Genomic DNA, 27,392 nt, shown 5'->3' on the forward strand with positions numbered 1-27,392 from the left:
CCTGGAGCCTCGGGGTCGGGTCGGGGCTTCTCTGACCCCAACTCCCCCCCCCCAAGAGAGAGAGAGAGAGAGAGAGACACACACACACACACACACAGAGAAAGAAAGAAAGACAGAAACAGCGGCGACCCCTGGACACGGGTGATAGAGGGTGCCCCAACTCCAAAAAAAATTCACAAAAGGGACACAGGCGGGCGCTCTCGCCTTTGTGTGTGTTGCGACTCCCCACAAGTGTCCCTTGACAGGTCCGCGGCCCTGGACGCAAGGCTTCTCGATGTGCCCGAGTCTACCTAAAGATGATCTGACCCCCCCCCCCCCCTGAGGTTGATCCTCGAGCGCTACACCGATCTGTACGTACGGTACATGGAGGTGTGGCGAGAGATGTGCACCAAGATAACCAGAGATATCTCGACGATGGAGTTTATGGAGCGCACGCGGGACAGGCCAGGCGTGAGCAACGGGGAGCCTTGGTCTGAAGCTAAGGCCTACGTGGCTCGTATGCTGGCCAAGGTGGATTCGCTCGTCCCGAGGTCCGTGGGAGAAGCCTGCGCCCGTGCGCTGAGGACCCTGAACGCAAACCTCTCGCATGTACCCGTGAATTTCGAGGACCGCAAGCGGCTGCTCTTCGGCTCCATCGAGGACGTGCGCGATCGTCTCGACGCCGCAAGCTCTCGTATGTGGAGCTGGGATTCTAGTATGAACGACCTGTACTACGATCTACACAGCGACCTCGCGGTCCTCGAAACTCTGATCGGCGTCAGGGAGATCTCGGTCAAGAGCCTGCTGTACGACAGATCCGTACTGGTATCGCAGCTGAGAAAGATCACGCGGAACGAGAGCACGCTGGAGCTGAGGTTGACGCAAACGCGCTCTAAGCTCGCGGAATCAAACGCTCTCAGGCGACGTGCGGACGCAAACTCGCTCGGAATGGTGAATTGACAGGTTCAAGGTCTTGGAATCAACCACCTTTTTATTCGGTCTTGTCACCTCCTGTGTGAAGCCGCTGTCATTTGTAGTATGAATGGAACTGCGTGCATATAAAGTATGTCTGAGCCTTAAGTCTGGTGTACAGAGGAGCAATAGAAAGCATTCTGACTGGAAACATTAAAAAAATTGGCATGGATTGTGCACAGCTCAGGACAGGGGGTTCTGCAGCTGGTGATTAAAACCACCAAGTACATCATTGGTACTCATCTACTGAGCATCAGTGATATCGGTGAGGTGAGGTGCCTGCGCAGAGTCCAAAGGATATTAAAAGACCAAACCCACCCAGCAACAGCCTGTTCACCCTACTGCCGTCTGGAAGGAGATACAGAAGCATCCGCTGTCGTACCACCACACTACAGAGCAGCTTCTTTCCACAGGCTGTGAGACTCCTGATCACATCCTCCACATTCCACCATAAAAATCTTTTTTTCCTTCTTATGTAGCATAATGGGCCTATAACTTGCAGTTGTGCAACCCTGTGTGAATGACAAATAAATGAACCTTGTACCCTGTACCTTTACATAGACTTGTTGACTCTGCTGCTATTAATCACACCACTATCATTTTAACTGCACCAATTTTACTTCACCTTGTAAATTTGTCTCCAAATGCTATTAATGAACAAATATCTGTATTTTGATCATCAGTAATCATTTTTTAAGCCCAAAATCTTTGGTTCCTGCTTCACATATGTGAATATTTATATTTTTATATTTGAATATTTCTCTTTAATATGTGAATATTGATTAGTTAATATTCACAGTAAACTGAAATTTCTGTCAGAATTCAGTTTGAATGACAGGTTTATTGACATTTATTTCATTTGATCTGTTGGTTTAACACTTTCATTCTGCATAAAGACTTTATGAGCACAAACTAATGATTTGATTAATGATTAATTATTCATTTACTAATCATTTATACATTAATTATATAAACTGTAAATAAATATTTAAACCCAAAGATATTCAGTTTACTGTGATATAAAACAGAGAACAGAAAATCTGACACACTGAAGAAATTGGAACTGAACTTTTGACATTTATTGACTGATATTATGATTATTATTGCCAATTGCCAATTGATTCTGTGTTGATCGACTGATAGTTTCAGCTCTAAAAGCATCAGAAAATGATTTGTTAACCGTTAATAAACTTGTAAACTGTTCGGAAAATGATATTATTCTATATATAATTGATGAATTATATTTACTGCATTAATCTTGTATAGTTTCTATTCTTATTTTAGCTTGATATATCTCTTATTATTTATTTATTTTACTTTCCATACTTATCTGTAGTTATTTCTGTCCTTAAATAAAAAACTTATCTTTATCTTATCATAAATAAACTGCTCCCTTGCCCATCTTGTCAGTTGCCACCTTTTACACTGAAAAAATCCTTTGCTCCTGAAAACCTTCCCAATGAGGACCAGGAAGTGGGCGGTCCGAACCATATTTGGAAGTTGTGTGTGTGTGAAGGAGTGGGTGCAATACCAGCTGGATACTAATGGGGTCCCTAGAGAGCACCCTTCACACACACACACTGACTGAACACCATGTCTTATGGGCCAAAGCAAAAAAACACACAGGCACCTTCAGAATGACTCCTGCAGTCATTGAAAGCATTATCCTTCTGGGGACCTCATTTTTGGTCCCGTCAGAGGTCCCCAGACAGTGAATGTGTAAACAGACCGATGTCCCCATAAAGTGATAATTACCAGAACACACACACACACACACTCTCTTAGACTTGTATATATATATTTCGTTTGTTGGATTAGGTATTGTTGTTTCAACTTATCTTTTAAATAAATGTTATTAAATAAGGAGTCTGGTCTATTTAATATTGCATAAGTGTGAGTATTGCCAACCTCTGACTGGTAAAACTCCAAATCCTTCAACCTCTGGTAACTACCAAGTTGGTGATTCTGGTGGTAATTATTAATTAATTAATTTCCCTTCCTTTGAAGGGTGGTGCCCGGAGGAACTTTGATATTAATTAAAGATATTATTAAATATTAATATTATTTTATTATTTTGATAACCATAACTGATCTAACTGAACTATATTGCTCAGACAAATGTTACCATTATCGCCAATGCACAACATCACACACATTCTTAATCCATATCCAAATGGGGCACCTATTACCCACAATGCAACTTGGCTGCCAAGAGTTCGGTCGTTAACGCTGGTGTGTTATTCTTAGTGGCAGCTAAGTTTGGCTCGAACCTCTCCTATGATAGAGAGTAAGAAGGTGTGTATGCATAAAAGATAAGTGTTTTCATAAGGGCGCTAACAAAGAAAAACTTATTTGCTGTCTTCTTTTTTGTACTATTCGCTTCTTCAATCTTTATTATTCCTTTCTCTTCCATTCAATGATGGCTTCTCTTTTCTTTTCTCCTTTATGTTTCAATGAGCTGTGGTCTGTGAAGTCTGACAGCACCCTCTGCTGGCTATTGTTTGTCAGCACTCAGCTGCTGGACAGACTGACTTACACAGGCAATATTGCTATTGCATACTAAGTCAACAATGGTCTTAAACTCTGTGTACACTCTCCTTTCTGTCTCAGTAGCAAAGCTAATCTGTGTGTGTGTGTGTGTGTGTGTGTGTGTGTGTGTGTGTGTGTGTGTGTGTGTGTGTGTGTGTGTGTGTGTGCGTGTGTGTGTGTCACGTCTTCAAACTGAGATTGGTGATGTAAGGTTATACTTTGTTACTGTAAAATCAATAAGATCTTGTTGTATACATAATAGTATATGGGTGTGTATAATCACAGAGATTAATTAAGCAAGAGCAAGGGCAGGCTAAATATGATGCACAGTAGGGACAAAGGAGATGAACAGGACATGCAAATGGATGGACAGTGTAAAAAGAGCCTGCCCATCTATTTATCCTGTGTCTGTATGGGAGAACAGAGAAATGTGAGCTTTCTGTTAGAGGGAGAAGGAAGGGAGATCTGGAGGGAGGGAGGGAGGGAGGGAGCAAGTTACGTGGATGAACACATGATACTGTGAGATGAGAGGAGAGGAGGAAAGTGAGACCGATGAGAAAGGAGAAAAGGAGGGCGGACAAGAAACATAGATAGATGATAGATAGATATATAGGATTCAGTAGGATTTGCTGTTACATGAAAGAGTTTTCATTCATGTAACAGCAGGAGAGGCTAGGTGGAGCAGCACGTTCCCTCGCCAACACACACACTCACTGCTCATAGCTATAGCCACGCCTCTTTTTATTTTACTCTCATCACACACCCAGAAAAACATGTGGACTAGCAACTGAGGAATTCGCCATGAAGGTGAGCTTATCTATGTATGTATGTACTGCATGTATGTATATAATAGTATTATTGGGCAGAGAATTTTGTTGTGCTTTTCAACCTGAGAACTGTAGATGAGAAAGATATCATTTTTGTCACTGGAAGTGTCAGGTCTTCCGACTCTTTTGGCTGTGTGCTGATTGCTTCACACTCTTGTCTTGGCTATAATGCAGGATTCAAAGAAAGCTGTGTTACTGGTATTCTTGGGTAAGACAATGAGTTGTAAGCATGTGCACATTTTGGTGTTCTGTTTTATTTATTCTTCTTGTTTGACAAGTAGCTCAGAAATATTTTAATAAATGGTGTGCACTGAGTCTGAATGTCTTTGTTGGTGAGTCCACCCCTTCAGCAGCATTACAGTGTATACGATTTGAGTAAGATGAGTGTTTTAGATTTCGGAGATCTATGGCTCTATATAATCTTCATACAAATGGTTGCCTATGTTATTGTTATCTTAAAGTAAAGCATTCATATCTACATAGGGAACAGTGAGAGTGCGGTATGCTTGGTTTCTGTATGCAGTTATGCTATATTGTTTTGGTGCATCTACACTGTGTATATATTCAAAGGATGTAGTGAAATGATTACAGAAAAAAGCAAGGGTGTTAAGCACACACTCTGGATATGAATTTGTTTATTTCAAAGGGTTACTTTTTGTAGAATCACAAAGTAAGGGTTGCCTTTTTCTTGGTATGCTGAATTGATGCTGGATGATGAGATTAGCCTAATGTATTTTAGCTGTACCACTGGGTGTTTATGGAGTATAAGTATCAAATCCAATCAAGAGCATAAGAACACATTCACTTTTAATTAAATAATTATAATACAAATAATAATAAATAATAAAAGCAATATAGGCTTGACTTATAACTGCATTTAGAAAAAAACTGATTTATGTCATTATAAATAGGACAAATGGCATAAATGGTATACAATAACACAATTCACCAAAAAGGGAATTATCCCTCTAACTGAATACAGGAGTGTGTATCATCAGAACATAAAACTGTCACATCACTGTGAACTGGCTCTTTTAGAGTGAATTGCCGATCAGTACAATCGTCTTCAGTCTTTCAGTCTGGGTTCACAGGTCACTGCTAGACAGGGTTGGTTATTAAAGGATTACATTTAATCTGGATTGCGTAATCAGATTACAAAAATAACTCACTATGATCAAACCAGATTACATTTGAGATGTGGAATCCAAGCAGCTGTCTGTATAATACTCATTTCCCTGTAGATAGTAATACCAGCATCTGTTTGTAAGGCTAATTTGATTTCTAAATTTTCTACTGTATGTTCTAGTATAAGGCTGCATTGTGGTGTAGTGGTTAGCAGCTTCGCCTCACAGCAAGAAGGTTCTGGGTTCGAATCCCGGTTCAACCAGGGCCTTTCTGTGTGGAGTTTGCATATTCTCCACGTGTATGCGTGGGTTCTCTCCGGGTTCTCCGGCTTCCTCCCACAGTCCAAGACTGTAAATTGACCGTAGGTGTGAATGTGAGAGTGAATGGTTGTCCGTCTCTGTATGTGGCCCTGTGACAGGCTGGCGACCTGTCCAGGGTGTACCCCGCCTCTCGCCCAATGTTAGCTGGGCGAGAGCCGACCCTTAAATGGATAAAGCGGTAGACGATGAATGAATGATGTTCTACTATAAGAACAATATATTACTCTATAGATTACTCAACAATATATTACTGTGTACATTGCTCCTCTGGTTGCCAGTTTTGTCAATGTTGTATTATTTTTTTTAGAATTTATAGAAAATGATAATGGAGTATTCTTTCCTTTTTATTTACATTTAAAATGGAGAAAGAACTTCCTCCTCTTTTAACAAGTCTCGTAACAAGGGTTACAAGAAAAAAAAAATGTTTGTTTTGTAAATACTGAAATGCATTTTATTTGAATTGAAAGTTTTTACATGTTTAAAGAGATTTAAAAAGAAAATTTGTGTAACTCAAAATTTTGTGGTTGCATCCATTTTTAAGTGTAAGGTGGTGTTGCTTTGGACAAAAGCATCAGCAAAATGAATGTACAGTAATGGAATATGATATTTTCAATGTTGATGAAAGTAATTTTTATTTTATATATTATATATATATTATTTTATATATATCTTTACCAAATTTCTCAGGCATGATAATAGTCTCACCCTCAACACATTTGTATGTCAATATTGAACCACAGTTATAGCAAAATTCGCAGCCACATCTCGGGGAGGGCGTTAGTCAAAACATCACAGATTACTCTAAATGACATCATCGAAATGTTGAAGCTTGGAAGGCAGAGGAGCGCCCCCTATCATCGAGCAACATCAAACTTTGCCGAGAGGCCACGCCCATGGAGTTTGACATAATAAAAATCTTTGATAACTTTTCATCACAAAGGTCTTTAGATGACAGCGACAGAATATGGAGTCGCTGTGATTAATTCTGTAGGAGGAGTTCGTTAAAGTATGATGTTAGGATATGCAGCAAAATTGCACTTTAAAATCTAAATGTCCGACTTCCGCAGTGTTAAAGGGGGCGCTGGCGAGGCATTTTTGCATAATTTGACTAAAGAGCCATCTCAGACATCAGGATTCCCCCTTCTTAACATGTCTGCAAAGTTTCATGAGATTCTAAGCAAATTTGAGGTGGATCTGGTGAACCTGCAAGGCAGAGAAGAGAAGTTCAAAACTTTTAACACACTGTTGCTGGTAGGTGGTGCTATAACCCTGGTTCAATATTGACATGTTTATGTGTTGAGGATGAGACTGTTATCATGCCTGAGAAAATTGGGTAAAGATATGACCACATATGGGCGAGTTTTCATGTCATAGGTCTTTAGATGACACACCAAATTTGAAGTTGCGCCTGCGAAATCTGTAGGAAGAGTTCATTAAAATATAACTTGTGAAATGGCAAAATCAGTGCCAAAATGTGACTTTCAAATCTTAATGGCCGCCTTCCTGTTGAGATCTGCCTCCAATAGACTTTTAAGTTTGGACATGAAAAATGTGCTTGCCAATTTTCATCCATGTAGGTGAAACTTGAACAAAGGGCTCAATGTAGCAGATTTGTAGGTGGCGCTATCGAGCCATTTTGCCACACACATGCACAAGATTAATTTTTAAATGAGTGGGACACATCCCAGCAAGTCCTCAAAATTTGGTGAGTTAGGGGCTCAATTGGGCCTGTAAGTAATAATAATAATCCTTACAAATACAAAAGGGCCTTCGCCAGCCTCCTGCTGGTCGGCGCTTGGGCCCTAAATAAGGGTGTCCACTAGGAGAAAAAACAAAAAGCATCAGAGGGAGAAACATGGAGCAAAAGACATTACACACACTGGAGCCAAAACAGACTAGACAGAACAGAAGCATGAATAACCGACTGGGTGTAGAGCATGTTAGTCACGCAGCAGCCAGTTTCTGTTGCTCCTCTGAATGCAAAACAAGCGGTCAACCCAATATGAAAGTAATGGTATTTGAATCATTCACTCATTCACACAAACATTGATACAGCGCTGATATTTACCAGTACCAGCCATCAGAGGCAATTTAAGTGTCTTGCCAGTGATTGCTATTTTATTTGAATGCACACCCAGATGTAAACTAATTTTGCTTTAAACATTTTCTGTTATTAAAATACTATAACAAAGGATAAGAGGATTTTGGAGATGTATGTGCTACAGCAGTGCCTTCTTTTATAGCTGGATTACTGCATTATATTGAAAATTGTTTTCAAAACATGGGGTGATGAAGCTTAAAAGTCTCAGCTGTGTCCAAGGTTTGATATTTTGTCAAGTAACATTTCAGCAGTGATGCAGAACAGCATGATTTAATTGTTATGTAAGCAGAGATGAGCTATTGACAAGCATTGCAAATAAATAATATATCAAACCTACTTAACTAAACTAACTAATCCTAGCGTCTCCCACCACCACCCACCTGCCATTACTGCCACTTGAACTGGACAATTGACATAATAGGGTGTGCAGTCAAGCAGCAAACATAACATACTGTATTAATTCATGAGGCTCATAGGTAATGTAATATTTAGTAAATCCACAAGAGTATCCTTGCACTTCCTGGCTGATGTTCAGTTTCACAATGAGTGGCAATTGCCCTCTTGGATCAAAGCACTACCCAGAATGGATAAATAAGAGACAGAATTCAGGCAAGTGTCCCTATATCTTATACAGAGGCTAGTGTATGTGTGTCTGTGTGTGTGTGTGTGTGTGTGTGTGTGTGTGTGTGTCTGTGTGTGTGTGTGTGTGTGTGTGCCTAAAAGACAAACCAGCCACCCCCCCAAACAAAAAGGTAGAGAGATAGAATCACAATCCTCAATGTGAATCACGATTTCGCACCATCTACCCAATACAAAAAAAAGTGAGCAAAAAAACAAAAGACAAGTGAGCTTTTTATGTCAGAAAAAGACAAATAACAATAAAATTTTAATGTTTAAAAAAACAAACAAATTCTGTCTTTGACTTGGACCAGCAGAAGTAGAGTAGTCGCTCATGTTACCGCCTTTACTTGCAAGCCATTTGTTATACTTATGGCAATGAGCGTTGTCTCCATCGATTTTGGTGAAGTACAACCAGATTTTCGACCAGTTCAGTCTCTACGGCATCACTACACGGAGCAAAGAGTTGGACATGCCCCCTGCAGGGGGCAGGCTCTGAGAAACACACACAGATCGCTCCTCAGGATTGAGAGTAGTGAAGAGTCATCATATACACATGCGGTCATTTCTTCGGTAGCAGCACCGAATATGAAAATATGTAATAAAAAACTAGTATCTGTTGGTTGTAATGATTGCACGTGCAGTTTTCTGTAAAAAGAGCATTGCACAAACTTTAGCGCAATCTATACGATTCCTCTGAAAACAAAATCGTATGTCAAATTAAGATCATCCACGGTATAAAATCATCAGATCGCACACCTCTATATATATATGGGCTGTAACGATACACATATTAGTATTGAACCGTTCGGTAAGGGGTATGAACTGAACGATTGTTTGTAATCCTAAATACAGCTTAAATTGTATGGATATAATAAGCCACTGCGCTCAACAAGCAGCCCACACTACGTAACACGCAGCGTCAGCGTACCGTCTGCTCCTCCCCTCCCCAAGTCAAAACATTGCTATCCAGTTCTCCAGACTAAGCTAGCTCGTTGCAAATATGGCTAGTATTGCTATTTAAACAACGGTATTTTGCATCCGTTGCATCTGTCTCAGTGGAACTACTCCGACATCACCCAGCGTGTCAATATGTGGAACTAGACGGTAACAAGGAGCAACACTGGAACAAGGAAAGGGCATATATTGTCTTAGGAAATGCAGTGGATAACACTAAAAAAGACTGCTTGTTAAGCCATAGGTTATTGTTGTGTTATCACGTTATATTTCTGCCTGTTAACACGTCATTAACTGGCACTTGCTCTGGTTATGGCCAATGAGGGACCTTGGATAAAGGATTCATACGTATTTATGTAGACGGCGGTCCAAAAATGGTGCATGAGTCACGAGATGAATAAATTACTGACATTGTGCAAACATTACTGGCACGTATAGTCAACACACTCATTACCTTATGACGCTGTTTATTAGCTAACATGTATTAGTAGTGATGTATATGAAACGTAAGCCAGGGGGCTGTCCTTTGGAAGTAACTATTTCACGTTTTCAGCGGGGGTGAAGGGATTCAGTCATTCTGTTCACTCCGAGGCACAAGTGGTAGAAACATTGAGAGGGCACTGCCATCCTTTACCACTACTTGCAGGTCTTGAAGTTTTTGACTCGTGCTTTCCAAAAGGCAAACTTCCATGCAATCCAATTAGGAAACGGGGCAGATGTAAAATAAAAAAATATGACGACTTATTCTCCATAATATGAACAGTTACAAAATGAAACAAACCGTTTCTGTCCTAATCAACTTGTTCACAAAATAAAACAACAAAAATGTCCCTTTGACTATGAAAAACTGTTGCTCCTCATCCTGCTCAGTTCAGTGCCTTCTCTTAGCGAATGCGCCCCTCAGTGTCCACATGGCAATACTACAATCAGATGCGCTTTACAACAGTAGGATTAATTTGTGGCAGTAGGACAAATAAATGGAGCAAAGATTACCATCTTGATCTGCTAGATCAATACAAATGACGTCTTATGACATCAATATAATTTGTAACTGAATTTTACAGATTAAAATTAAAGACTGAATCACTTAAAACTACTAAATTACTCATTAATTTCTCTCTGGCTCTGACAATGATTATCGTGACCAAAAATTTCACAGTTATCAGTATTATCACGGTGTTGTTAAAATATGATGAAAATCTTCAAAAAGTACTTATACATGAACTGAAATCATTTCACCAAATTTTGTACTTAAATAATGTATTTATTATATTATTTTATTATAATATATCCTTCATAAAGAAATAAGATGCTGCTGGAGTGTCTGTGTCACTGTAGATGAGCACGAGGAACCAGTAGGATTTCATGGTTGGCCTCCTGCATGCCCACTCTGTAAACAAGGGAAAAGCAAATGCTATTTTCTATTATTATCATTATTGTTATTGTTGCTAAATACCCACATCAAGAGAGCGATAGGCTACAGTAGGCTAAAGTTATTCTAGCAGCCTCTCACACCTCAGTCTACCAGAAAAGGTGAGGAGAGCATCCCCTAAGCAAACTGAACTGTGTTAATCCTCATGTCCTGTTGTATGCACATGTTAACGTTACCTTTATTAATTTGCTCCCATGTTGACTTCTCAATATCTAGGATGATTGCCATCTATAGCCTACTAATAATTAATCTGTTATGTACACATATTTCAGACAACATTTCACCATAAAAGCGTAAATGTTGAGTAGAATGCTTTGGTATGTCACAATTTAATTAATGTGAAACTGTTGGTTGAGAACCAGGAAACAGGGACCATACAATATTGGAAAACATTTTTCTTTTCCTATGTTACAATGAGACCATCAATGCATTTTATCCAATGTAAATGTGAGTAATTAGCATGACATGTCTACTCTTAACTTAATTTTCCAATTTTATAGTTAAAAAAAACATTGCCTTTTTAGCCACAATAATTGTGTAAGATAAAAAAAAAAATACTTTTGTCATGTATAGCCATGTCTTCAAAGTTTCCAAAGCAAACTGATGGAACAAACATGTGGACGTGCAAAGTGACACCTAGAGGACGGACTAGTAACAGCAACAGCCCAAAAAAACCTATTAAAAAACAATACAACAGTCCATTGGTTAATGCGTGTCAACGCGTCAAAAAATAACATCTTAACCCGTCCCTTTTTTTGATGCATTCTCTAAGACGATATTTGCGCAAACAACGTTCCATACAACACACACTTACTGTCCCTGTAGCATTTAGGAGCCGAACATCGTTAAACTGATTCAAACAGGGAAAAACATAACGGCGGCGATTGGTGCATTTATAGCCGCGGAGTCATGCTTTGTATAATAAAACAAAAGCCCAAAGAGAGAGCCAACTGTCCGAAGCACCGTGAAGCTGCATGTCAAGGGTTACACAAAGCTAATGGCACATTCCCCTACTGCACAGCGTTACTTGTTTCTGAACGTCTGTCCCTAGTGGATAGGTATCTTCCACTGTAAGTGACATCATCACATCAAGCAGATTTTTGCAGTTTACAGAAACTGTGGACATTCTTATCTTTCTTCTGAAACAAACTTGACACTTAAGAAAAAACACAGTTCAATGAATAAACATGTTTCTTTTGTACTTTTCTTTTGTTTGTATTTGTTCATAATGACTACAATACTACACATTCTTTTATTAAAAAAAAAATCTGCTTTTGTTTTTTATGCTGCTAGAAAGACATCCCAGAAGACGGGTCATTATTCTAAGTCAAAAAACATTTAACATTATTATGTTATTTGAAAATCAAGGACATTTCTCTGGTATTTCTACTTTTTTGCTGTATCGAAAATGTACCGAACCGTGACACCACTGTATGGTATCGAACCGAACCGTGAATTTTGTGAACTATTACTATCACGGGTGATCAGGAAGCAGGACCCATATGCAGAGGTGGCGAAAAAGGATATTTAATATTAAAACGAAAACCAAAATCAAACCAAGGGTGTCCACAACATGTAGCAAGAAGAGCACAGAAACAGAACGGGGAAATAGCAGGAACCGACGTCTCAGGAACAGACTTGGGAAAAACAACAGACGACCCGACAGAGGGAAGCACAGAGACTAAATACACACAAGGAGGGCAGGGCAAATAGAACACAGGTGAGACACATTAGGAACAGGTGCAGACAATCACTGGGGCAGGAGACACAGGAAAAACAAGATACCAGAAACTAGACACAGGACAGGAAGTGAAGCAACACAAGGAAAGGGACTTCAACATAAGACAGGAAACCAGGAAAAACAAACAAAACATGAACTACGAGCAGGAACTTGATGTGACACATTACACCCTTAATATATATATAGATATACAAACAGTCAGTCAGTGAGGGCTGAAGCAGATATGATGCACATAATTACCCTAACATGGCTTTTATTCAATTAAATTACATTTAATTTGTATTTGTATATTTGTCGCCAAATTACAACATACATTATCTCAAGGCTGTTTACATAGTGAGGTTGATGAGCAAGCACTTGGCGAAGGTGGAGAGAAAACATTTTAACAGGAAGGCATTTCTTGGAGAACCGCACTCAGTTGTTGCCGGCCATCTGCTTCAACCGGTTGGGGTGAGAGGAGCGAGGAGAGGTGGGTAGAATAAGGGGGAGAGAAGAGAGAGATAAGAGTTGTCATTTTTTATAAGCCTTAAGGTTGACAGGATGACACCACTGCACAGACACCGCAACATTAATCAATCAATCAATCAACATTCATTTATATAGCGCTTTAAAGGCAACCTTAAGGTATCCAAAGTGCTTTACATCAAGAAATAACATAAAATAGAATAAACAAACAAAAGCAGACAAAGGTACATAAAAAGCAGAAGGAAAGTGTAATAGCGCCAACAACAACAAGTTTTTTAAAAGCCAATCTAAATAAAAACATTTTAAGGTGGGTCAGAGATAGAACCGGGAGCCAGTGGAGAGAGAATAAAATGGGTGTAATGTGTTCATGTCTGGGGTGTTGGTTAAAAAGCGAGCAGCAGCATTTTGGACAAGTTGGCCAGTGAGTGAGGACTGATGAAGATCAACATAAAGTACAATACAGTAGTCTAACCTCGCCTGGCCAGAAGGCAAAGCTGGAAGAAGCTTATTCTAACGACACTGTTAATCTGCACATGAGCCATTCACAAGGGACCAATAAACACTCACATTTAGACCCGTTTTCACCTGGCAGTAATATCCGACCTGATTGAAGTGGACAGCTCTCAGTAGGTCTGTTTTCATCTGGCAGCAGAAGGTGTCTCCACATGCGTCTTCAGTGACCACTTGTGATCTAATTTCACTTACCCGCTCTGTATGTAAATCCACGTACATCATTTCCCTTTGCAAAAGACCCAATGCGTTGTTGTTTTAAACAAAATAATGTGGATCACCACCATCATCTGTGTATTTTACAGAAAAGCCACAATCCTCCTATACAAAGACTTAAATGATGTGGTTGGCTTCTCCAGTTCTTCCGCTCCTCTAGTAGCCATGACTAAGATCCGCTTCTACCGCTGTTAACATGCCTCGTTCACGTGAACTACATTCAATATCTCCCCATCATTCTATTTTCACTGCAGTTCTTTGCATCAACATTAAGGGAATTATTACGCTACTTTAAAAAGTAACAGCACTAGTAAATAAAAAAGTAAAACGGTATTTTATGCATTATGGTTAAAAAAAATGCAATTAATCTGCGGATCACATGCGTGATCTGTCAAATTCTGTTTACTAGGGCGTCAGTTGATAGTGCGGTCACTAATGTGGCCTAAGATCGATTTCACTGCTGTTAGAATGAGGTCACATATGGCTTAAACCACCTCCGAATGTGGTTTTTGAGATCCGATTTCCTGATCCTGAGAGTGTTTTTACCTGTATTTAGAGCTGTCCCCTTGTGATCGAATCACTCAGGACCTGTTCTAAACAGGTAAAAAAGTGTTGATAAGTCTGAAAAAGTTTAATGGTGAAAAGTTGTTATGCAGCTGTATTTTAGCTGCATTGCAGATATTGTTGCAAAGCCCTTTCTTGGAGAGTAGTTAATCTCTCTGTCCCCCAGAAATCTATTCAGTTATTTAAAGGGCCCGTTTTTATATCCTTAAGGAGATATATTTGTGGCTACCAAAAAACATCTCAATATTGTTTTAAAGCTCCTTTCTCAGGAGCTCTACAAAGAAACAGGGCGATTTTCACCTGTCTAATTCATATTCATGAACCTCTCTTCTGATTGGCCAACTGTTTTCTGGCAGTTTTCGGGGAGTTAGCTTCCGCCAATTGGCGACCGGAGGAGCACCCGGCTACGACTGCGGCGGCACGTCTCCCTCTCGGCCGCTTCCTGGGCATTGGCCACTGGTCTCTTACATTAATATCCTTAGGAACCCTGTGCCATGATTAAATGATAATAAATAATAATGTTGCTTCCTGACATCCAACAACTGCACAGTGTTTCCTGGACATTTTCTTGAAATAAAATTACGGTTGAGCCGTGCTGGAGGAACGGCTGAAGGTGGTAACTGTGTAGCTGTGACATCACATTCCTACAGAAGTCCTGACACCTCGTGAAAAAAGCAGCTGCTGAATGCAGGCTGTGTGTTTTTGTCGTTGTATTGACCGTTTTGACACTTAGAGTACTTACAGAGCCCCATACACTTTATGTTTTATTTTAAAAAGCCAGGAAATCGAATGAGGACTCTACTCTACACGCAGTAAAAAAAATGGAATTACTTGTGCTGGGTATTCTTTTTAAATTTCTGTTCGGAGAGTTCACACCGACATCTGCCTCATCAATTTCGACAATCAAAACAGCTTCTTATAATTCGGATACGAGACATATTTCCTTGATCATTGCCGTTTTTGAAGCTGCTGATAATATCCGGATTCCGACTCCAGATTATTCAAATTCAAAAAGGGGAGACAGAGCTGAGTGTTTATTGTCAGTCGATTCATGACAGATTTCTTCCCTCAAACTTTTGGTCTTTCTCTGTTCTCTGACATTGTGGTAATGTAGCCCAGGCCTTGTAGCTTGTCAAGGAATCAAGCCCAACAGCTCTACTGGCAGAGCTTTAGTGAAAAGCATTTGGCTCACATATAATGTGTGTGTGTGTGTGTGTGTGTGTGTGTGTGTGTGTGTGTTTATGCAGCAGCTTAGGCAGTGTAATTGAACATCTGCTGGTAGTTTCATGAACAGTGGCAATAGGATACAAATATAGATTTGCAGAAGAGAGCAGTGGCAGGAAACCTGATGGTCAGAAGTGTGGAGAAAAGTCTTCAGGTCTGCAAAAACATTACATTTTTTGTAAGACGAGAACACTGTGGTAGATATAGTACCGTAGTCAACAAAAAGGAGATGGGAGAGTTGACTGCAGCATGGTAATGATGATGATAATAATAATAATATAAAAAACAATAATACAAATGAATTGTATATTTAAAAAAACGTCCTTTCCATTTAAAGAAGGAAGTAAAAGACAATAAAAAGATTTAAAAATGGAATCAGAAGACACAGGGAAAATAAAACACTGTTAAACGTTAATGAAGAAATTAAATGATAAAAGTGGAGGGATTTCATAATAAATATTCATAAAATTGAGCATAGTGTTAGACCTAGGCAGGCCGCTAAGTCAAGCTCAGCCTCAATCGAGTACATCATTGCAGCAGATCTCTATGCCAGTCCTTATTGGCTGATGGCTTTTTACTCTCTAAATGTGATTACATTTACTATTGACATTTAAGAAAGCGGAACATGTTAGCCTTTTCCTTCTTGGCGTCCAGACAGATGTCGGGAAGCAGGGTAAATGAGCGTTTCACTTTTTACAAGGCCAAAGTGTTGTTTCGCTCCGTTTTACTTTCTCAGCAGCGTGGAAAAATAACACAAACTTTTCCTTTGTCTTGAGACACTGCAGGATTTTTTAACAGACAGACTGCAAATTCACTGCTGCAGTCAACGTTTCTCCGGACCTCGCCATGCTCACAGTCAAACGGCACCTCCTCTCTCTTTCCCTCTCTTGCTCTACAACACACACACTACACATACACCTTTTGCACTGCTCTATTCCCGGCAGGAGATACGCCACCTACTCGGTTAGAAGAGTCAGTTAGCCAAGACGCATGGCAGACAGGAAAAGAACTAGCTGCCCTGAGATGTTTTTTTTCCCGTTGGCGATGGCACTTTCATTATATCTGCTGCCTGTAGCATTCCTGGGCCACTGGACTTTAGAGAACGGGCCTGTAGCCAATGAGGATTAAAATGGGATAAATTAAACAAACAATTATAACAGTTATTAATAAGCCGCTGAGTCTTTCCATTTTTTACGATTAGTTTCTCAATGTCCTTGCCCAGTTGCTACTGTGGGTCCCCTACATAGCCGTCCTCGCTCACTGGCCTTGTCCTTGACCTGAGACAGGCTCACAGACATGAGAAGGGGAGTTAGGCTCTCTTAAGTGGCCACTGGCCTCTGTTGGTTGTAATAAGCTCCCTAAGGGAAAAAAATGACAGTTAGTTTTACTGCCCTGTCTTTTTGGCCCTATTCTTTCCTTTTTCCAAATTTTGTCAATTTAGTACATGCCTCTAAATTATTGTTGCTGTGGGCTTTTTCGAGTTATCATGCTTGTGACATTGCAGCACAACAGAACGGGGGAAGCAAAAGTTAGTTCCTAAGGGAGGAGGAGCTATCTCACCATTACCAGCTGATGGGGTTTCTTGCGGTTTTACTGCGGAGGACCTTCTCACATGCAGCAGATGGATCCATGGCCCAGACTTCCTTTTCAAGAATGAAAGTGAATGGCCCACTTGTCACATCCAGTTCCCCTCTCGTAGTTCATGTTTTGTTTGTTTTCCTGGTTTCCTGTTTTAAGTCCCTTTCCTTGTGTTGCTTCACTTCCTGTCCTGTGTCTAGTTTCTGGTGTCTTGTTTTTCCTGTGTCTCCTGCCCCTGTTATTGTCTGCACCTGTTCCTAATGTGTCTCACCTGTGTTCTATTTGCCCTACCCTCCTTGTGTGTATTTAGTCTCTGTGCTTCCCTTTGTCTGTGTTGGATCGTCTGCTGTTTTCCTTGTTGTCTTCCCCGCTGCCATGGCCAACTATCTCCCCCACTGTCAGGCTGCACTCTTCCACCGAGCACGGTAACACCGGAGACACTTTGAAACCGTGCTTACGGCTCAGCCTGTTGAACTCCATCACACACACACACACACACACACACACCAAACCCCCCTAGCTCCCGACAAAGACTCAGTAAACACAACTACAAACACACACTATTACACCATAGAACAATTAGTTTTAGTTATATTAGAAAAAAGTTTGTTATCACTTACAAAACCAACTTTTCCATTCGCTCTCAGCACACCACTCACTCCATGCTTCCACTCAGAGAGAGAGGGAGGGAGGGAGGGAGGGAGAAGGAGAGAGCGAGAGAGATGCTCATGATTTAAGTCCCCCCAGCAGTCTAGGCCTATAGCAGCTTAAAAATAAATGGTTTATTAAATACCTGAGCAGCTCTAACTATAAGCTTTATCAAAGAGGAAGGTTTTAAGTTTAACTTTGAATGTAGAGAGGGTATCTGCCTCCCTGACACGAACTGGGAGCTGGTTCCAGAGGAGAGGAGCCTGGTGGCTGTAGGCTCTGCCTCCCATTCTACTTTTACAGACTCTGGGAACCACAAGTAGTCCTGCGTTTACAGAGCAACGTGATCTATTGGGATAATATGAAACTATGAGCTCTGTAATATATGATGGAGCTTGAGGGCTTTGTAGGTTAGGAGCAGGATTTTGAATTCTATTCCGAATTTTACAGGAAGCCATTGATCTCATTTTGTAGTTCCTGTCAGAACTCGTGCTGCCGCATTTTGGATTAAGTGAAGTCTTTTCACAGACTTATTGGGGCATCTTAGCAGTAATGAATTACAGTAGTCCAGTCTAAAAGTGACAAATGCATGGACTAGTTTTTCGGAATCCTTTTGAGATGTTTCTAATGTTCTTGATATTGCGCAGGTGAAAGAAGGCTGTCCTAGAGACTTGTTTTATGTGCGAGTCAAAGGACATGTCCTGGTCAAATATAACTCCTAGGTTCCTAACAGTAGAGCTGGAGGCCAAGGTTATACCATCCAGGGTAACTATATGATCAGATAATGTTTCTCTGAGGTGTTTAGGGCCGAGTATAATGACCTCAGTTTTTTCTGAATTTAGAAGTAAAAATCTATAAGTCATCCAGGCCTTTATGTCTTTAAGACACTCCTGAAGTTTGTCTACCTGATTAGTTGCATCTGGCTTTATAGATAAATACAGCTGGGTATCATCAGCGTAGCAATGGAAATTGATGTTGTGTTTTCTTATAATATTGCCTAAAGGAAGCATATACAAAGTGAAAAGTATCGGTCCCAGCAAAGAACCTTGTGGTAATCCATGTCTCACTTTTTTATGAATGGAAGATTTGTTGTTAATGTTAACAAACTGAAATCTATCAGATAAGTAGGACTTAAACCATTCTAGTGCTGTTCACTAAGATCTAATAGGACGAGAATAGAAACATGTCCACTGTCTGAGGCCATGAGAAGGTCGTTGGTAACCTTCAGCAGTGCTGTTTCTGTACTATGATGTTTTCTAAACCCTGATTGAAAGTCTCCAAGCAGACTATTCCTGTGTAAATAGTCACATAACTAGTTAGCAACAGTTTTTTCAAGGATTTTAGAGATAAAGGGGAGGTTTGATATGGGTCTATAGTTAGCTAAGATATCTGGGTCTAGCATCGGTTTTTTGAGCAGAGGTTTAACTACTGCCATCTTAGAGGCCTTTGGTACATAGCCTGTTAATAGAGATAAATTGATCTTATCTAATATGGAACTACTGATTAAGGGTAATAAATCCTTAAATAGCCTTCATGGAATAGGATCTAAAAGACAGGTTGATGGCTTGCATGAAGTGACAAGTGAAGTCAGCTCAGCCAGATCTTTAGGGGAGAAGCATTCTAAATATAAATTAGGCGATACTGTTGGTTCAGAGGCCACTGTACTGGAAAGTGTGTCTGTGCTATTAGTGGGAAGAAGCTGATAATTTTTTTCTCTGATGGTAATAATCTTATTAATAAAGAAGCTCATGAAACCATTGCTACTTAGAGTTGGAGGAATAGACTGTTCAGTAGAGCTTTTACTCTCTGTCAGCATGGCTACAGTGCTGAAGAGGATCCTGGGGTTGTTTTATTTTTCTTTATAAGTGAAGAATAATAATTGGTTCTGGCATTTGAGGGCTTTCTTATATGTAATTAAACTATTTTTCCAGTCCAGGTGAGAATCATCTTGATTATTGGAACGCCACTTCCTTTCTAACCTACGTGACGTCTGTTTTAAAGCACGTGTTTGTGCATTAAACCATGGAGCTATCCTCCTCTGTTTGACTGTCTTCTTTTTCAGAGGGGCGAGAGTGTCGAGTGTGGAACGTAGTGAGGCTGCTGCACAATCAACAACATCATCAATTTGTGTGGGAATAAAGTTTTGATAACTATCCTGCACTGTATCAACACGTGGCAGTGGAGTAAATAACGATGGGACTTTTTCTTTGAATTTACTTAGAGTTTTCTGATAGACACCTGCTGTAACAGAACTTTTCTCCAAATTCAGTAAAGTTAATAATCAAGAATTCAAATGTAACTTAGTAGTGATAGGACAGAGGGTTTTGAGAAAAATACTATTAGATATTCAATTTCTATGCCATGTGTCAGAACGAGCTCAAGGGTGTGATTTAAACAGTGAGTGGGTTTGTTTACATGTTGAGTAAAACCAATTGAGTCTGAGTGAATTAAAGGCAGAACTAAGACTGTTGTTGGCAACATCCAAATGAATGTTGAAATCACCCACTATAACGACTTTATCTGTGCTAAGCACCAACTCAGATAAAAAGTCTGAACAATCAGATGAAAATTCAGAATAAGAGCCTGGTGGTCGATATACAACGACTAGAATAACTGTTTTTTGACATGTCCAGCTTGGGTGAAAAAGGCTAAGAGTTAGGCCTTCAAATGAGTTAAAACTATGTTTAGGTCAAGGGTTGAGCAATAAGTCTGATTGGAAGATTGCTGCTACTCCTCCTCCTCGGCCTGTGGTCCGAGGAATATGGGTATTATTATAAGAGGGAGGTGTTGATTCATTTAAACTAACATTCTTCTGGCTGTAGCCAGGTTTCAGTCATATAGAATAAATCAATGTGATGATCAGTTATCAGACATTCACTTACAAAGATTTAGATGGGAGTGACCTAATATTTAATAATCCACATTTTATTGTTCTATTTTTAGGTTCATTTATAGGGTTTGTGTTGATCTTTATAAGATTTGTGTGGATTACACCTCTCTTATTTACCTTTGGTTTAGATAGTTGAAGTGGTCGTGGGGCAGAAACAGTTTCTATGGGGTTTTGTGGGGGCGACTGCTGTAATAGAAGCGCAGAGAAGCGTGTAAGACTGCAACTCTGCTTCCTGGTCCCAACTCTGAAATGTCAGGGGGGTTTTTTACATATTTTTTAAAAAACATATTAATGTGGATGTAGCCTCACATTTTCGTCAGATGGGTATGTCACATTTTGATTGGTCAACTCAAACTAAATCAAAATGAAATAAGACCATTTCCTAAACAGAAATTAGTCAAAAATAACACAAATAAGTTTTATTAAATGGAAAATTTTGTTCTAATGTGACATTAAATATGCTCAGTTTTTCTTGTAACCTTTTAGTTAGTATTGAAAAACCATAACTGTTGCTTTTGTGATCAACATAAAATAAAGATTCACTGAATATGGGGTACCAATTGTCAAGTAGTGCATGCTGAAGTAAAGGCAACATTTCGCTGGATATCGTACCACACACTGTAGAAAAATAATTATTCCTTATTTGGCTAACGCAATCCTTATGAACGTAAATGTGTCCTCAGCAATTAAGAATCAATGGCGCAAAAAGTGCTGCCCAAAGGTTAACACTGTCCCATGACAGGAGGATAATGTTTTTTTTAAATAATACTGTTACAGTATTATAAAAATCCTTCGCCACAAAGCACACGCACACGTCTGGACTCAGAATGAGCACTTTATTCTTTGACAAACACTTCCCTCAAAAATAGTGTGCCCTGCGCTCCCGTGCCCAGCTACGGAAGCCGAGAACAGCCGTGACTGCAATAATTTTTTTAATGCCGCTTTCTCAAGATAACGAGTTATAATCTCGTTATTTTGAGAAAACCAAAGGTTGTTTCCTCCTATAACATAATATTTAGCCTATCAGAGAACAGGAGCCATGCATAGATGGTATCTTGACAGCAGTAGCTGAAAATGTCAGGAGTAAGCATCGATGAACACATCAGTGTGTTTTAATCAAGGCAATCGTCACCTCGTCATTACTACGGAGAGGCACAGTCTTCAGAGAAGCACTTGTTATGGCTGGAGTTGCGGCAGTGGGCGTGATGCACTCTCAGTTCCTGGCTAGTAGCGCACCTGTTTCTTATCCGCTCATTAGTGTCCGCATTAAAGCTTTGTCTGTCCCTGTTTACTCCAATACCGAAAGGAATCAGTTTATCACAACAGTTCAGCACATATAATTCGGCCCTGGGAAAATAAACTATGTTAAAACTGAGCAGGATGTGGACCCAAATATGCAGAACACCAGACTTAAGAGAAGTTTAACAAGTTTTAAAGGAAAGGGGATGTGGATTTATATATGCGTTGTCGGGCAGGCAGGCAGAGGTTCTGGAGCGAGGCAGGCAGAGATAGATAGACTCAATATTATGTTATAAGAGGAAACAACCATTTGTTTTCTTATGATAAAGAGTTATTATATCGTTTTCACAAGAAAACAAAAGCGTTGTTATCCCAAGATAACTCGTTATCTCGAAATAACGACATTCAAAAAATAATTGCAGGCACGGCCGTTTGGCTTCCGTACCCTGCTGCTCCAGTGCACAGTCCTTCATAACTTAAGTCTACCCACTCAATCCTTCCGCCTACATTCAGAAGGATTGCCAAATAGAAAATAATACATAACCTAGCAAAGATTACCTCCACTCGACTACAGGTAGCTAGTTTTATATACATGTAAACATTGCTACACGAGTTAGAAAAAAAAGCTTACAGAGTTCCCTGTTGGATGCTGTAGCTGCAGATGCATTGCTGAAACTCTGAATTGCTGCCAAAACGCCCCTTTCAATATTTTCAGCTAAATAACTGCACATGTTGGCAGACAACAGTAGACCAAGGTGAAGTGGTTGACATTGGAGTGCAGTCACACAGTAGTAACTACCTAAGGAGGAACCCGTGACATTTAGCATTCAGATTAAGATTCAACATTTAATATTTAGATACAACATTTAGCATTTATATTTAACATATAGCATGTAGATTTAACATTCGGTATTTAGATTTAACATTGAAATTATATTTTTACATGAAAAAAAATTCACAAATATTGCTGTAAATCTCGTCAAGTGACTTTCACATTACCTTTAAAAATGTTGTTTTTGCTAAATGTGGCGAAATCTTGCTGTTTATGTCAGTGTGCGCCACAATACAATTGGCAATCAAGCATTTACATATTTAGAACTTATGGTGCACACCGGATTTGACACAAATTTTTAGCAACAACTTCAGTACCTGAGTTTGGTCGCAGGAACACGTGTTTATTGACGTAATTTGCGCAAATATCACGACTATTTGCCCGTTCTTCCTTTCACTTTCTGCCAAAAACCTCCTCTGTACATACACTCAGACACATGCACACAGGCTTCTAGTAAGAGTTCCTGTTCCATATAGTCATTAACACAAAAGTGACGAGATCCATAAATGCACAAGACTGTCAAAAGACAGATTGATAGTGGCAAATCTTCAAAGACATGTAGCTACGAGCTTTCCGCCATTACAAACCAGGCACCAACAATCTGGTCTTCCATTATTTTCTTTTATTTGACCAGTGACGTCAAGCTGAAATGACCAGGGCTTTGTCAAATTAACCAGAGATGGAAAAAGGGCCTTCAGCCAACCAGCTTCTGCACTGTAGTTCAACATCAACTGGATTTGCTTTAAAGAAACACGTCATCCTCAGTTGTTCCTTACACTTAAGTGACAGGACTTGATTAGTAGTTTGGACAGAGTAGTTTGACTGCTCATCCAGCTGGTAGACCTGGGAACCCTTGGTTCAAGATCTCAACAGGGACTGAGATGAACTAAGAGTGCTGTTTTTCTAGAGAGGAGCCCTCAGTGTCACTTTCCATAAGGTAGGAGTAGTTAACGGCACGACAGTGACAACCTTTGACAACACGAATGTAGAAGCACACTTTTTATTGAGTATTTCTTAGTAGTTTTAACAGTTTTCAAATTTAAAGGGTAAACTAAAATGCACCGTTTAATGACAGTTTTGGTTAACAAAGGACTGTGATGAGATATCAGAGCACCCCACAAGAATGTAATATTCATGATACAAAACAAACAGATATGAACAGTCTTTAGTAACATGGAGCTGAATTTGGGCAGATGACAGAAGCTAGTCACCTTGCTCCCTGGAGAGAATACTGTATGCTGCAGTCACGAAGCAATGAGGTATCAAAGGAAAGCACAATGGAAGCAAGTGCTTGGGTTGGTCCAAATTAAACAACTTTTAACCAGGCTTAACTGACTCTTGTTTAACGTTATCATTTACAGTGTATAATGATGATCATAACTTTATAGACTATATTTCAACTCAATACAGAGAGAGGGAGCGACCTGACAGTTTATCAGAAATGACATACACACACACCAGAAGAAACCTGCCTCCTCAGCACTTGCACATGTTAGCACCCTGTCTAATATTGCTCTCTTACTTTCACTGATTCTGCAGCTCTAGCATTTAAAATCCACTGTACATAAATAATTTGCATGCAAGGACACACAAAGGTCAATATAAATAAAGTTTACTGTAAAATAACTGACTAGCTTTATGTGTGTGTAGACTAGGGTTGGGATTCTCTGGTGTGAGGCCGATACGATATGCATCTCGATACACTGTCAACAATTTGCAGCAACTACCGATGCGATCCGATCTTTCAAAAACTGTTGTTTCAAGTTTACAGAACACATACTACACACTTTTAATACACCTGGCTCACAGAATTAAGGATGCCCAAGATTAACAAGAATAATTAGGTAGATTATGACCTATGCTTAACACTCAGCAGCAGGTAGGATAACTCAGCAGTGAGTAGCACTAACCAATTTCTATATTATATTATTAAAACGTGTTAGTAGCCTTTGTTCTCTGTAACAATTTAGGACTTGATATCTTTACAAATAAAGAAGGCTGAAGCCTCTGTTATTGTCTTTCATCGAGTCGAGCTGTTAGCCAGCAGTACATGGAAAAAACTTGCAATACTCTGCTTACTGTCACAACTTTGGGGGTAGTAGCTGTAAATGAATCCCTCCCCGAGGTGGGGGATGCCAGTTGATGGAAAATTCTCCGACATAGCAGACTGAAGTTTTATCGGAACCAGGGAGATCGGATAATCAGAGCCATAATCATCGAGGAAAACTAACCAGGAAGTGAGGAAAAAGGGAGGAGTGAGACAGAGGCTTGCCTGTAAGGGTGTGTGCCCTGCCCTCCCCTCTATAATGTTGGCGAATGACAGTTCATTACGCAATAAACTCGATAAGTTACAAGCAAATAATGAGGCCAGTTTGATCTAAATCGGCCAACATCAGAGAAATATGCTGCACACCAGATATAAATATAATGTGTATCTTTTAGACCAGGGTTGGGGAACATCCGGCCTCCGGGACGTATACGGCCTGTGAGACTGTTTGATCCGGCTTGCAAGGCAATACATTAATACACCCCCAAAAATAAACGCAGGAAAAATAATTTTAAGAGAGCAATTATTTTCCCTGGGATATTACAGGCGTATGTCTGTCTTTCCGGGCCATGGTCCGAGTCATTGAATGTAACACGAGCGTAACTGCCATCGCGTGTCATCACGTCATGTCATCAGTAATCGTCAGGTTTTATAAAAAAAACACGGAACATGGCAACTAAGAAAAGACAGGTTGATGCGTAATGTCATTCTTTCCAAGATAAATGGACAAACGAAAACTTCTTTATGGATGTGAAAGGTAAGTCAGGTTGTGTGCGTGATTTGTGGGGACATGCCGACTGTAATGAAAAAGGCTAACCTTGAGCGTCATTACAACTGGATAAGCTGAAAGGACAAGCGCATTTGACCAGAGAAAGAGCCCGGAAACAGCCCACTTGTGTCGTAAACCAGAAAATGAAGTAAGCTGAATTCTACATTGGTAGTCCAAGTTATCAGTTAATCATTAAACGTGCTGAAAACTATTACAGAATTAGTTAGATACTGAAGACAATCTTACAACACAATGATTCTCAGGCAAGTTCTGGGTTCATAAAGGACGTATTTTTTTTCCTGTGATTTCTAAGTGCTATATACAAATTAAGTTTATATTATACTGATAAAAAAAAGACAAGCATATGTTTAGATAAAGTGACCACTTCGACGGAATTTGGCTGGCCAACAAGCAGTTTTATCCAAACCTTGAGCTGACCAGGACAACGTAGAAACAGACAATCCATATTCACCATTATTTATTCTGCAGATTGACTAAATCGTTACCCATATTCCAGCAGTACGTTAAATGTGCCACCAGGGGCAATAACACTCAGGATCCTAAAAAACCCAGTTACAAGGGAGAGGCTGTTAAAGGTGTTACTGAAGCTTTGCAGGACTGCTTTGAGTATACTGACTGGGATGTTCTTACTCAACCTGCTAGTCTGGAGGACGTCACAGATGTAGTGACAGAATACATCAAATCCTGTGAAGAAAACATTGTACCTTCAAAAGCAGTTAAAATATTTTCCAACAATAAACCTTGGATAACAAAAGAACTCAAAACAACAATAAATGAAAAGAAAATTGCTTTTAACTAAGGAAACCAAACAGAATCAAAACTGATCCATGCAAAACTCAACAAACAAATTAATGCGGCCAAAAGAGTGTATAAGGAAAAGGTGGAAGAACGGTAATGCCAGGGAAGCATGGACACTGGTCTGTCCCACAATAAAAACCCAACTGACTTTGATGAAGATCTCAGTTACTTCGACTGCAGATTTGAGCAGAGCGACCTTTCCACAGGGAGGAAGGCACTTATGAATGAGCTCTCAGACAAGTCACTATACGCAGCAGCAGCTGTAGTACAGAGGGAGATAATAGAGAAAGTTTTCAAAGGAGTAAATCCCAGCAAAGCACCTGGTCCTGACAGCATATCAGGTCAATGACCTTCTACAGGCAACTGTCAAGAGTTTTTTGGGAGATCGTCAATTGTTCACTAGCACAGCACTCTGTCCCTGCCCTCTGGAAGTCTTATATCATTTGTCCCGTACCCAAAAGCAACAACTCCACCTGCAATAATGACTTTCACCTAGTAGCCCTGACTTCAGTAGTGATGAAGAGCTTTGAAAGGCTCATTCTCACTAAACTGTAGGTGGAGGTGAGTGGCTCTACTGAACCACTTCAATTTGCCTACCAGAAGGATAGAGGCGTTTATGAAGCAGTTTTGACACTGCTGCACAATGTCCACATGCACGTGGAGAAACCAGCGAACTTCGCCAGGCTGGTGTTCATTGTCTTCTCAAGTGCATTTAATACTATGCAGCCTCACCTCTTGGGCCACAAGCTCCAGAAATTGGGTGTAAGCCCACACCTGATCGCGTGGGTCCTCTCCTCACAGACAGACGGCAGCTGGTGAGATTTAACAGCCACTGCTGTCACCACTGCAGCTCAGTCAGAACCATCTCCACAGTTTGTGGTCAAGGCTCTGTGATCTCCCCAGTCCTGTTCACCTGATATACTGATAATGACTGCAGAAGTGAGAATCCATACACGGTATACCTGAAATACTCTGATGTATACTCAATTA

At 40.0% G+C, this 27,392-nt stretch overlaps 1 protein-coding gene across 2 annotated transcripts in view; it reads left to right on the top strand.

The window, feature by feature from the left end:
- The first annotated feature begins 4,019 nt into the window (after positions 1-4,019).
- The window catches only part of LOC118283684 (inactive phospholipase D5-like), a 76,435-nt gene continuing 53,062 nt past the window's right edge, over positions 4,020-27,392 (top strand). For both annotated transcript variants that reach the window (XM_035605982.2, XM_035605984.2), the window contains exon 1: positions 4,020-4,287. In XM_035605982.2, the coding sequence (XP_035461875.2) occupies positions 4,282-4,287 (6 nt within the window). In that variant the 5' untranslated portion in view covers positions 4,020-4,281. The remainder of the gene's footprint in view (positions 4,288-27,392) is intronic.

Source organism: Scophthalmus maximus, chromosome 10, assembly GCF_022379125.1.
Source record: "Scophthalmus maximus strain ysfricsl-2021 chromosome 10, ASM2237912v1, whole genome shotgun sequence".
NCBI classification, from domain to species: domain Eukaryota; kingdom Metazoa; phylum Chordata; class Actinopteri; order Pleuronectiformes; family Scophthalmidae; genus Scophthalmus; species Scophthalmus maximus.